Here is a 12,904-nt window from a genome sequence, read left to right as displayed (position 1 = left end):
ATTTAAAGAATGTAAATATAATGTATTTTTTAAATATATTATCATTATTAATTAACTTTGGAATTTTAATAAATTACATTTAACTTCAATTCGTATTAAACCGCGATTAAAACAATAGTTTTAATATAATAAAATAACATCTTTTGTTAAGTTTTTTTAAAAAAGAATGTTGGTTTACAGAGGCGCGCGCGCGCATGTGGCCTTCATTAAGTTATGACCAATGTTTGTTTACGCGTTAGTCATGCGATAACCATGAGAGATTTTGTTCGTGTACACCAAACGTAAGATCAGAAAATAAGTTGCAAAAACAAAATGTAATATAAATAACCCTGAAACATAAGTGAATAACAAACTGGACAACAATGTTTTCTTCGTTGTTTTCTAGAGGTGAGGTTAACAGCATACTAGCTTTTTGCGTTGTTGTTCATTCACTAAAATTGCACGTAACTACCGCTGATTTGCATGGCATTGCTCTTGAATACTTATTTTCATTATGACAAATGTATAACTATTATTTATTCCATTTACACTATAAAACATTGCTATAATGTTAACGTAATAAAGCATACACTTTATAGCACTTTGATAAACAAACACAATGTACAATACAAAATATAAAATGACGATAGATTCAAGGACAAATAACTAAAACAATGTGAGGTGACTAGCGTTTGATTAAAATATAGAAGAATAGTTTTATTTTTAAATGTAACAGAAAGTAAACGGGCAGGAGGCTCGCCGGATGATAAGGGATCCCCATGGAAACTCATAGAAGGCTCGCAAGTGCGTCGCCGGACTTTTGAGAATTCGTACGCTATTTTCTTACGCGCTTTCTGACCCTAAATTGAGCTGGTTCTACATAGTGGTGAGTGGAAACGCTCAGTTGTGGAACCACGGACGTGGAAGTGTTACGGATGATATTTTGTATTCTACCTTGACGTCCGATGATAAAACTTTGCTCTAGGTATTAGTTCGAACAATTGCTCTGAATACCCTTCATGGTAAATGTGGAAGAAGATGCAGAGACAACATCTTCAAAGACCCCACATCGTCAAAGGTCAAACGGAAAGTACTAGGGAGCTCTCGATCAAAGGTGAGAATTGTACTGTGGGGGACAGTCAGTTTCCTTCCAAATTATCTCGAAACTTTATTCGATATGTCAACACAACGCTTATATTCCGTAACTAGCAGAGGCTTTAAGGAGAGTGTCTTTGAAAAGACGAGTAGCGACAAAGGGTGTTTTTTTAACGCAAAACGCACAAACTTGTGTCTTTTTAATTGAACTAGATTTCCAAACTTACCGCCAGTAGGAGTGTGAGGTAAACGACAAGATCACCAGCTAGGCGACTGGATACCATGAACCCCGTTTGACTTATGGATGTCCAAGGAAGATAGAGCTTCGAATAGCACGTTGTCAGAATTCACTCCACAGGCACTTCAGCCATGGAAGTATCACACCGCAATAATGTCGCTTTTCCTTGGTCATTCAAGATGGAATTCCACGCAACGAGACAGGTCTTCTCCTTCGCGGTATGGGCCATCAAGTCATTTTACCATTGCAATGGTGGACTGATAGAAATTATCTTGGACGGCTTTGCAACGAGACTCAATAACATGCTATAGAAGAGTTCTAACGTGCTTTGGTCACATCGCCGGTCGCGAACCAAATAACCTAAATGAAATATGTTTATTATGGAACATCATATTGTGGGGACAGCTGCCGACGTGTGCAATTGTCGAGTCGTGCAGCAGTTGTCTCCGGGCCCCATTGCGCGTTAGACGGTTCATAAATAAATAACAGTCATACAATTACGCGTTTGATTTAATTTTGGCCCACAAGGAGACGACTCAACGTCAAGATTAAATTTGAACCTGTAGGCATCGCTAGTCATCGGCAAAGAAGACAAAGAGTGATGGCCGAGAGAAATAGGCGGCGTAAAAAACGCTCGGTACTCTTTTAAAAAACAAATCATGAAACAACACTTCAAATCAAAAAAAAAAATCAAAATAGTCTTTATTACTGATTAACATCATATAAATATACATTAGATTTATTTTAATTTTCGACATCGGTATCAGTTTGCCTTTTAGCATAGGCCTCCCCTAGGCTTTTTCATCTGTGTCTATCTGTGGCTTCTCTTTGCTATGTTGTTCCTGGTTCTGGAACAACATAGCAAAAAACAACACTTATTTTAAAACAAATATATAAAATTAATTAGAAGTAGCCTGCCTAGCACTAGTCCCAGGCCCTTTTATCAACCAGATAATCGGTAACTTAAACATAACGTGCTGGTGTGACTTAGTCACAATTCTTGCAGGTGTCATCATAACAGCTGCGAACAAAGTGGAGAAATAACAAGCACAATCAAAGCCAGTACCTTACAGTGAAGTACTGAGAACAACTTACAGTACTCTTATAATACAAATCTTAATTTATATCCTCTTCCTCTTGGATAACTGAACCGTGTGGACGTGTGCTTGAAAGTATTTTAAATTATTTATTTGTGAAACTATAAACTGATATTTCAAAGTGCAATACTAGGGAAGTATAAAGTGCAAGCGGTTACGTGAGTAAAACTGGATATTGCTGTCTCAACTTGCGCACGCGCAGTCAGTTTTCTGTCTCTCACTGGCTAAAACCGGTCGCTAGGCTCCTCCCTCTTACAATTGCGACAAATAGAACAAGTCATTAACATACGTAGCTTGGGTTCATTGGTTGATAAAAATCCCTTTGTTAATATGTCTCAAGATAAGAGTGCATGCACACAGTACAATAAGCCTGTCACTGAAATAAATAGATCTTTTTCGGAATCGGATATGAGTACAATTGGTGGTACCGAATACTCAACGCCAACTTCAACGAGGCACATGTTTGTCTCAACTCGCCTAAAAAGAAAAAGAGAGGATATTGAACTATCTTCCGAACTGACAAACTTCAAAGAGGAAATAAAAAATATCATGACGACCATGATTAACGAGCATAGCGCGGAACTAAAAAAAATCAATCCTACTTTAGCAGACATAAAAAATACAAACCACAATATTGAAAACTCAATTGCATTTCTCATGGCGCAAAATGATGAGTACAAGAAAAAAATTGAAAAATTGGAACAACAGTCACAGCAAGATCGGTTAAATATAGCAACCCTGGAGGAAAAAATTGAAGAAATGCATAAGGGCATGAGAAAGGCTAATTTTGAAATTAAAAATGTCCCAAAAAAGATGAATGAAACAAAAGAAGATTTACTCGAAATGGTTAGTGTCTGACTTCAAACATTGGCTGCCCTCTTCCCAAAACCGAGATTAAAGATATTTACAGGCAACGCTCTAAGAAGGAAGGTATTAAAAACTCGACTATCTTGGTTGAGACTACTTCAACGTTGCTTAAGAACGACATCATAAAAATGTGTAAAGCTTTCAATATAAAACACAAGTCTAAATTGTGCGCTAAACATCTAGGATTCCATATCAATGAAGATACTCCGATTTACATATCTGAAAATCTAACGCCAAAAGCATCTAGACTCCTTTTTCGTGGAAAAGAGTTGGTGAGATCAAAGGCATATAAATATTGCTGGACTTCGTATGGTAAAGTATATTTAAGGAAAGATGATAATACACCTATACTCTTACTCAAGACGGAAGCTCAAATACAGCAAATAATGCAATCCTGCTGACTATTGCAGGCCTTATTAGTTTTTAAAATTAACTGTCAGTTTATCTTTAGCAACTGTTATCCGTTAACTATTATCAACACACTAAAACATAATACACCATTGTACACTCATCTTTATACTCAACACAAAATTTTTCCTCTTTTATTGTCTGTCTCTATTGCTCGGACAAAAATGATCATCGTAATTTATGTTCTCTATCTCTCTTACACGTATCATGCCAAATACAATAATACTCAATACTACCCTCAAATACTGTATGACACAATATTTTATAATAAAATACCAATACCTTTCATTTTTTCGATCGACACTGATTATCGTCATATAAAAAGATATATTTCTGCATATACAAACAAAAATACTCGTTATTACCCTCAACTACGTCATGACATGGAATTTAGTACTGAATTACCAATACCAACTAATCATTCGTTTAGCATTGATTGTAGTCATGTAAAAGAAAATATTTTTTCCTTCAAAATTTATTATGAATAGTACACTAACAACAATTAATGACTTAGACAAAACTGAAATGACTATATCCACCACTTGTGAAATAAACAACCTAAAGCAATTTATAGATCCTAAAAAAAGTGATTTAACAATCATTACCCAAAATATAAGAAGTATTAATAGGAACTTCGACAGTCTGGAAGTAACCTTGAGCAGTTTAGAAGTTGAGGTTGACATAATTATATTGACTGAATGCAGATTGAATAATACAAAACCTATTCCTCAACTTAGCCAATATTCATCATACCATACTACGAATCAATTAAATCAGAATGATGGCGTAGTAGCTTATATTAAGAATAATCTGAAACCCAAAGTACGCGAAATAATCTTAAAAAATGCATCATGCATACAAATTGAGGTACTAAATCATTTAATCTTAGGAATTTATCGTTCTCCTTCTATACCGAATTCAGACACATTTCTTGAATCACTTCGTCTGCACTTGGAACATGTGAAAAACAAGAAAAATATAGCCATCATCGGTGATATAAATATAAATCTAATCTATAATGTCGACAACAGTAACCAAAACAACAGACTCAACTACCTTAACATGTTATCTATATACGGCTTAATGCCGGGACATCTCTTTCCAACCAGAAATAATAGTTGCCTAGACCATGTTATAATAAAACAACAAAATAAAAAAATTCAGGCAAAAGTAGCTGTACTAAATACTTCAATTTCAGATCATCTCATGGTATTTTTAAGTTTACAGAAAGTAAAAATGCATAACGCAGTTGAAGCAAAAAAATTCAAAACCTATACAGATTTTGATAAAGCGGTAATAACATTAGCTAATAAAAATTTGAATAATCTCTTACTTTGCACGGATCCTAATGTAGTCGTAGACAAATTGATAGATAAGATTAAAGAATCCTTAGAAGAAAATACAACAATCACAAATGTATCTAAACGACATCAGGTATTAAAGCCGTGGATAACTGCCGGTATCTTACGTTGCATAAGAAATAGGAATAAAATGCAAAAACGGTTAAAAAGTAATCAATATGACGAAATTCTATCAATAACTTATAAAAGATATAGAAACTTTTGTAACAACTTAATCAAAAAATTAAAACGGAAATATGAAAGAACACAATTGGATAATTCAGTTAATGACCCAAAACAGTTGTGGAAAAATATTAAGAGGATTGCATATATGAGTCAAACAAAACATAATAATAACGAACTAATAAACATTAAGCCCACGCCCACAGAGTCTGTAAATGAAGTTAATAACTACTTTACAAATCTTGGCCCATCACTAGCTCAAGAAATTCAACAAAACCCGTCACGGTCCTCCACATCACCACTTGCCCCGAAATCTAGCTCCCACTCGTTTGTTTTATTTAGTACTGACCTTCTAGAGGTAGATCATATAATCAGAAACCTAAAATCTGATAGCACACCAGGGTGGGATAATATTCCCGCACGATTCTTAAAACTCGCTAGAAGTCTCATAGTACCTTGTCTATGTCATTTGGCCAATCTATGTTTTCAAAAAGGGATTTTCCCGACAAAACTTAAGCAAGCTATTATTGTACCAGTATTTAAATCCGGCGATAAGGACAAAGTCAATAATTACAGGCCGATTTCAATTCTTCCAGCCATCTCCAAGGTACTAGAAAAACTTCTGAATATTAGATTAATAAACTACCTTAATAAATTTAATATTCTATCAAGCTCACAATATGGATTCAGGCAAGGAAAATGCACGGAAGATGCCATATCTCAATTTACGTCTCTGATAGTGACAAACCTAGATAAGGGAAAGAAATGCCTTGGTGCATTTCTAGATTTACGAAAGGCCTTCGATACTGTCTGTATCTCTTCACTTTTACATAATATGGAGCAAATAGGAATAAGAGATATACCCCTAAATCTATTTTGTGACTACCTCTCAAGGCGAACACAGAGAGTGAAAATAGGCGACTACATAAGTGATGAAATGGAAATAACCTATGGGGTTCCGCAAGGAAGCATATTAGGCCCAACGTTATTTCTAATATATATTAATGCGTTAAGTAATCTAAAACTTGATAACGGGCAAATATTTTCCTATGCAGATGACACAGCTGTACTTTTCACAGGAATTAACTGGGCAGAAGTGAAAAAATCTACGGAAATTGGACTGACAACTATTGCTAATTGGCTTGATTTCCACCTTTTGTCTCTCAATAAAGAGAAAACTAACTATATATGTTTCAGAATTTCTAATCGAACGCAACCACCTAAAGATTTTAAAATTAAATTACATAACTGCGATATGCAAAGTGTCAGTAACTGCCCCTGTCCTCCAATTACAAAAGTTAGCTCTACCAAATACTTAGGCATTCACATAGACGAACGGCTATCATGGTATCCTCATATAGAGTCCATGACTGGTAGATTACGGAAATTTACATACATCTTTAAAATTTTGCGATACATCACATCGTATGTAATACTTGCAAGAATTTACACAGCACTCGTTCAGACCGTATTAACATATTGCATAAACATATGGGGTGCGGCCAATAAAACAAAATTTTTGGAATTGGAACGGGGACATAGGGCTCTTTTAAAAGTGATGCTGTTCCGGCCATACAGATTCCCATCGGAAGAGCTCTATCATCTTAGCAAATTACTTTCCGTTAGGAAGCTGTTTGTCCTGAATCTAATTTTAAAAACCCACAGAGCGCTCCCGTTTGAGAATAGGCTGGTCTTAAAAAGAAATAGGGATGTTGTAGTCGGTCAGACCGTAAGGACCGACTTCGCTAGACGCAATATGCAAGCAGCCTATTTATATAATAAATTAAATAGGCTGCTTAACATCTACCCTCTCACCGCCTACAACCTAAAAACCCGAATAAAAGACTGGCTTATTATCACGCCTCATGCAGTATTAGAACTGCTTTTGAGACCCATGATTTAAATAGCTACACGTTACTCATTCACTCACCTACTCTCTCACTCATTCACTCACCTACTCACTCACTCATTCACTCTCTCACACACTTACTCATGCACACAATCAGGTTTGATGATAACGGTTTAACAAGTAAAAAATAAAAAGGAATTGAACTGGTTAAATTATTTTATGTAATTAACTTTGTTATGGAAGAGCTGGGAACCCTAACACAGGTATATTTACTTAAAAGGGTTCCCAAATCTTACACTGAAAAGAAAAATGTACCAACTTAAATGAATAAAGACTGTTATTATTATTATTATTATATAATAAATTATAGCCGGAAACGGTACACTAAGCCCTAAACGTTTTATTACTTTTAATTGATTGCAGATATTGAGAATGGCGAGGCAGAGAAAGGCTCAGACTTGCCTCTTCTTACAACTCTATCTAATGGCACCGATATTTTAGTACCACATAGCAATGTCGTAAGGTATTACATATTTACAATACCATACAATACAATTTAATATTTACAATATTAAATTTTTTACTATACCTAATTATGCATATAAATTAGGCAGCGCCTCCTTTTTATAGATTAGTTGTTCTGTTTTATAAGAGTAATCAATCCAATTCAGTTTAAATCTGAAAAATATGTTTAACTCACTATTTATATGTTTGCTTCATAAGTATTAAAAAAACTTATCCTGTTTACAGAAGACATAAATTAACAAAGCTACAAGCGGTCATATCTGCCAATGCTACCACACACGAACCAACCCCATTTCCGCTGACTCCGGGAATGTGTCCAACCACTAGACGAAATGACCGCCGCCTTCGCAGACTAAACACGGATCTGTTGGAAGCGATCGAGTCTTATAACGTAGAAGATGTAGAAAGGTAAATATTTAGTAAATGCTCAAAAATTAATGTATTGAACTACTTATAATAATAAGTACCTGGATGGCCGAGCTTTGCTCGGTATTTTAATTTTTTTTATAAATTGTGTTTTTGGAAATTATATATAAGTACGAATAATATACTAATAAAATGATGAAATATGAACAATATAGATTATATATGCTAGAATAGCTAAAGTGTTGTTGTGTCGTTAAAGCAATTTAAAAAAAATAGTATTATTATTCGCCGATAGATGTCAGGAAGATTCATTTTTCAGTTTAAATTGGGACTACTCAAACACCACCTTTTTGTTATTTTCTATCATTTATTCCTAGCTAGATCGATTTATCGCCCCCGAAACCCCCAGTATACTAAATTTCATGAAAATCGTTGGAGCCGATCCCGAGATTCCAATTATATATATATACAAGAATTGCTCGTTTAAAGATATAAGATAAGATTAACTTTTTAAGTATTAAGTTAAAGTGTACAATGGATAGTTATTGTTTTACTAAAATAGGATAATACTGTTTAGAATAATTGATTTTATAGTAAATCCCATTTTGGGTAAGTAGCTCCTCCATTTCGCGCTTGTCTATTTTTGGTTTGTTACCACTATGAGCAACCATGAGATCATCCGCCCACTTTCCTCTACTTTTTCCGTACTTAGGTGCATTTTCATTAATACCACCATTTTTTTAAATAAAAAAATTAAGAAACTACTTTTTACTTATTAATCAGGTTGCTAGAAGAAGGGGCGAATCCAAACGTGACATGCCGCCTCGATAATGTGTCGGCTTGTCACCTGGCAGCTTTGACTGGAGGCGATGCTTTAAACCTTTTACTTAAGTTTGGTGCTGACAAAAACCGTCTCGATAAGTATGGAAGGACGCCCTTACATCTCGCAGCCTATGCGGGAAATGCAAGGCAGTTGGCAATTCTTTTGGATTTTCCTGAAGGTTATTCAAATATTTTCTGCGTATGTCTTACAGTAATAGTACAAGTGATTTTAGGTTTGTTCGTTTTTACTTATTGAAACAGATATGCAAAAACGTATGGACACAGAGGATATGTCATCTGAGTTAGAAGAGGACGTCAAAAGAATGTGTCCGATTACGAAGACAATGGTTAATGTAAGGTGCGACGTGGAAGAAGTTAATACAGTTCTTCCGAAGAGTTGGATGGATGATATCGACCACAACTGTATGAGTATTAAGGGCAGCGTAAGAACATGATTATTAGTTTAATTACATATTTAAAAAATCCCGTCGGTATATTTGCAAGCATTTGTTAGCCATTTTACTTTAAACAATGAAATAGTATTATATTTATCCTATTACATTGACAACTGAGCCTCAACGTAAAAAGGGTTAATAGAAGATAAGAGCATCGTTATTTTTTCTAGTTACCACTACTAAAAGCCGGTTGGACACCTCTACACGTTGCGGTGTCATGCGCCAGACGTCGTTGTACAAGACTTCTTCTAGCTGCCGGGGCTAATCCTAATATCTCCGACGTCCTTGGACGAACTGCTTTGGATGTAGTTGGTTCAGCACACCATCATAATGAAGATATTAACTCTGAAGAGTTAGTTTAAGTATTATGAGTTTTATTTTATATTAATTTAAATAACAGCTGACGAAACTGAAATGTTTGACGCGTAAATATGTGACAATCATACACACATCAAAGTTTTTTAGCTTTACAGAGGTCATAAAAATGCTCATAAAAGCTGATGGAAGACACAACTCAATGAGATCAGACGGCATAAATGATATAGACACACCGCTCCATACAGCTGTAGAATTATCAAATATTGACAGTATCAAACAACTTCTGGATATTGGTGTGTCTGTGGGTTGTTTAAATATGGCAGGTCAAACACCACTCCATCTTTGTGTTAAGAAGCAATTGGAACAGGCTTTACAGGCAAGTTTTATTTTTAACTTTTTACATAAATTGATATTTATAAAGACAAATCAAAAATATTTAAATTTGTATTTTACGACGCTTTGTTTATATCATACTTCATATTCCAGGTCTTAGCTAATTACCCATACAAAAATGCAGATCATCTGTCAGCCATGGTTGACGTGAAAGACAGAGATGGCCACACGGTACTACAAGTCGCTGTAGAGGAATCATGGGTAGCTGGTGTATGTGTAGCTCTTGAAGCAGGTGCAGATGTCACTTTGAAGGTAGGTCACAAATTTGTTATATTATGGTAGGTACAATATTGATAACTAAGAAATCGATCATGTTCATACATTTTCGAATTTAGATAGTGCTTTAGAACAATCAAATTAGTATGATTAAATATTACTTATTAATTTATTTTCAGGCAAATGATGGCGAAACACCGATTCATTCAGCGGCAGCTTTAGGAAACAGAGACGTACTTATAGAAGTTTTGAGTGTAGCCAAACAACAAGGCATTCTCGACAGCCAAAATGAGAAAGGCGAAACAGCTTTATTCCAATCGATCATAAACGGTCACCATGACTGTGTAAAAACTCTTTTAGAAGAGGGGGCTTCCAGTAACATCACATTACCAGGCAATGTTAACGTTTTCCACGCAGCTGCTGAACAGGGACACATCGATATTATAAAAACTTTATTAGAACATGAACCATTTGAAGAATTATTGAAAATGATAAATTCCATAACTACTGCTGATAAAAAAGGTTTTGGTCCAATTCATTTTGCCGTTTTAAGCAATAGCATAGGCTGTGTCGAATTGTTATTGACAAATGGAGCTGATGTGAAACTGAGGACTACAAATAGCCCATATCACTCCTCGACGCCATTACATTTGGCTGCTGAAAATAACTTTTTGGTTGTCGCCCAGTTGATAATAATGTTCGACAATACTACTTTAGACGATTTCAATGATAAAGGCTGGTATCCACTCCACACTGCTAGTTATTTTGGAAGTAGAGATGTAATTCTTTTACTTCTACAACACGGGGAAGATTTATCTAGGCACACATTAAATCCAAGAAAAACCAAACGAACAGCAATCGAAATAATTGTAAATAATTTATCTAAACCTACAGAATTCCTAGACGATATTTTTGACTCCTATATCACATGTACCAGTCAAAATTTGGAAGATGCAAATTGTGAAATAACCGTTGACTACAGAATATTAATGCCAACAGCTTGTGAAATAGATCAAATGAAAGTAGTGGAAGCTCTCCTAAAAACTGGCAATAGATATGGGCAAAAAAGGCTATTGGTGCATCCGCTCGTCGAAAGTTTTCTTTACTTAAAATGGAAAGCGTTATTACCATTTTTCTACACCATAATAGCTGTTTATGCTCTTTTTGTATCATCCGTAACCATTTTCATAATTTCTGTATTCTTTTATAAAGACACAAATGAAACTCCTCCACCTTGCCTTGGAGCGTCTATATGGAGCTATTTTATTTACGCAACAGTCTGTTTGATAATATTACAAGTAAGTTTAAAGATACTATATTTTTCTATTTGATGTTTCACATAAAAATCATAAGTTTGTTATTAGAATCATAATTGTTCCAGGAAATGTTATATATGAATGTTAAAAGTACAAGATACTTATTCCATATGGAAACTTGGATAAAGTTTGGATCAGTTGTTTTTGCTATCATCCTTCCCACCTCGGTGACGATGTCTGCGAACATGGAATGGCCAAGACACATAGCTACTTTAGCACTTATTTTATCCTGGATAGAACTTATGTTCTTGGTTTCACGATTTCCCAATTGGGGTTACTATGTACTTATGTTTGGAAAAGTGGCTTCTAATGTTGTTAAAGTAAGTAAAATTATACGAAAATTTAAATTATTATTTACTTTTATCATTTTAATTGAACTGTAACGAGTTTAACAATTTCTTTTTTCAGATACTTTTGACTTTCGCGTTTTTGGTAATTGGATTTTCACTTAGTTTCATGATACAATTTCACTCAAAAATCCCATTCGAGAGTCCGTGGGCTTCATTTGTGAAAACAGTGGTGATGATGACATCGGAATTTGACTATGAAGCTTTATTTGATCAAGAACACACTCGAGAACTAGCAACTTCAATAGTCATAATCCGGTTGATTTTCTTGATATTTCTAATATTAGCTGCCATAGTTTTAATGAACCTAATGGTCGGTGTTGCTGTTAGCGATATAAATGATTTAGAAATACTAGGAAATATCGATAGACTGGCAAAACGCGTAGAGTTCCTTTCAACATTAGACAACTTAGTTTACAATCGATTTTTTAATTCAATTTTACCAAGGAAAATAAATGACCATATCAAAAATAAAAGAAATGTAATTAGACAAATAACACTTTGTCCCGGTAAGCCAAGATGGAAATATTACAAGCTGCTTCCTACGTATATAAGAGATGCTATTTTAACTATAGCACAAGAACAAAAAGAAATGAAAGAAGAAGAAATCGATATGAAGGAGTTTAGAATGAAAATTGACGAAATGCATGGGGCTATTATAACGATAGAAAATTCACAAGAACAAAAATTGACTTCGGCTAATCTAGAGAAAACAATACAAAAGTTTAGGCTAGAAGAAATTCAAAAACGCTTCACAGACATTGATAATAGTATCGTGCAAGTAAAAGAGCAAATTGAAAAAAATAACGAAGAGAAAATCTGCCCAATCGAGAAACTAAATGTTAAAGTCGATCAATTGTCTGTAGATTTAGAATCTATTAAAGAAATATTAGCCCGATTAGAAAGGAAAGTGGGAAGTTTATAGTTCTTTCTTTTATTAAAATACAAAAATACGCTTGTCTTTTAAGTATCAGTCAATATAATTAATCTAAGCCAACTTGATTCTAGTTGGCATTTTACTGTTAAGTTTTTTGAAGTTTTTACCCTTATATTTTATAAAGATGTCCTATACGGTAAAAAGAAAAATTCC

The 12,904-nt window shown here is 34.5% G+C and overlaps 1 protein-coding gene across 5 annotated transcripts; it reads left to right on the top strand.

The window, feature by feature from the left end:
- Nucleotides 1–178: 178 nt before the first annotated feature.
- On the top strand, nucleotides 179–12,835 carry LOC123689219 (transient receptor potential channel pyrexia-like). Of its 5 annotated transcripts, XM_045628450.1 has the most exons (12): nucleotides 179–387; nucleotides 965–1,093; nucleotides 7,480–7,579; nucleotides 7,807–7,989; nucleotides 8,731–8,948; nucleotides 9,031–9,212; nucleotides 9,395–9,576; nucleotides 9,690–9,918; nucleotides 10,029–10,187; nucleotides 10,331–11,449; nucleotides 11,533–11,787; nucleotides 11,876–12,835. In XM_045628450.1, the coding sequence occupies exons 2-12, from the start codon at nucleotides 1,006–1,008 to the stop codon at nucleotides 12,737–12,739; spliced, it is 3,579 nt and encodes a 1,192-aa protein (XP_045484406.1). In that variant the 5' UTR covers nucleotides 179–387; nucleotides 965–1,005; the 3' UTR covers nucleotides 12,740–12,835. The 5 variants fall into 5 exon arrangements, with proteins under 5 accessions (XP_045484406.1, XP_045484407.1, XP_045484409.1 ...); XM_045628451.1 differs by lacking the exon at nucleotides 965–1,093 and having other exon boundaries at nucleotides 180–387; XM_045628449.1 differs by lacking the exon at nucleotides 179–387 and having other exon boundaries at nucleotides 697–1,093.
- The last annotated feature ends 69 nt before the right edge of the window (nucleotides 12,836–12,904 follow it).

Source organism: Pieris rapae, chromosome 5 (assembly GCF_905147795.1).
Source record: "Pieris rapae chromosome 5, ilPieRapa1.1, whole genome shotgun sequence".
NCBI lineage: Eukaryota > Metazoa > Arthropoda > Insecta > Lepidoptera > Pieridae > Pieris > Pieris rapae.
The sequence above is the reverse complement of the archived record's forward strand: the minus strand, read 5'-3'. Positions and strand labels throughout refer to the sequence as shown.

Coding starts and splice junctions, on each gene's coding strand:
- LOC123689219 (XM_045628450.1), top strand. CDS start 1,006: ATGTGGAAGAAGATGCAGAGACAACATCTTCAAAGACCCCACATCGTC. Junction 8,949..9,030: donor TCTTTTGGATTTTCCTGAAG/GTTATTCAAATA, acceptor TTATTGAAACAG/ATATGCAAAAACGTATGGAC. Junction 9,577..9,689: donor GAAGATATTAACTCTGAAGA/GTTAGTTTAAGT, acceptor AAAGTTTTTTAG/CTTTACAGAGGTCATAAAAA.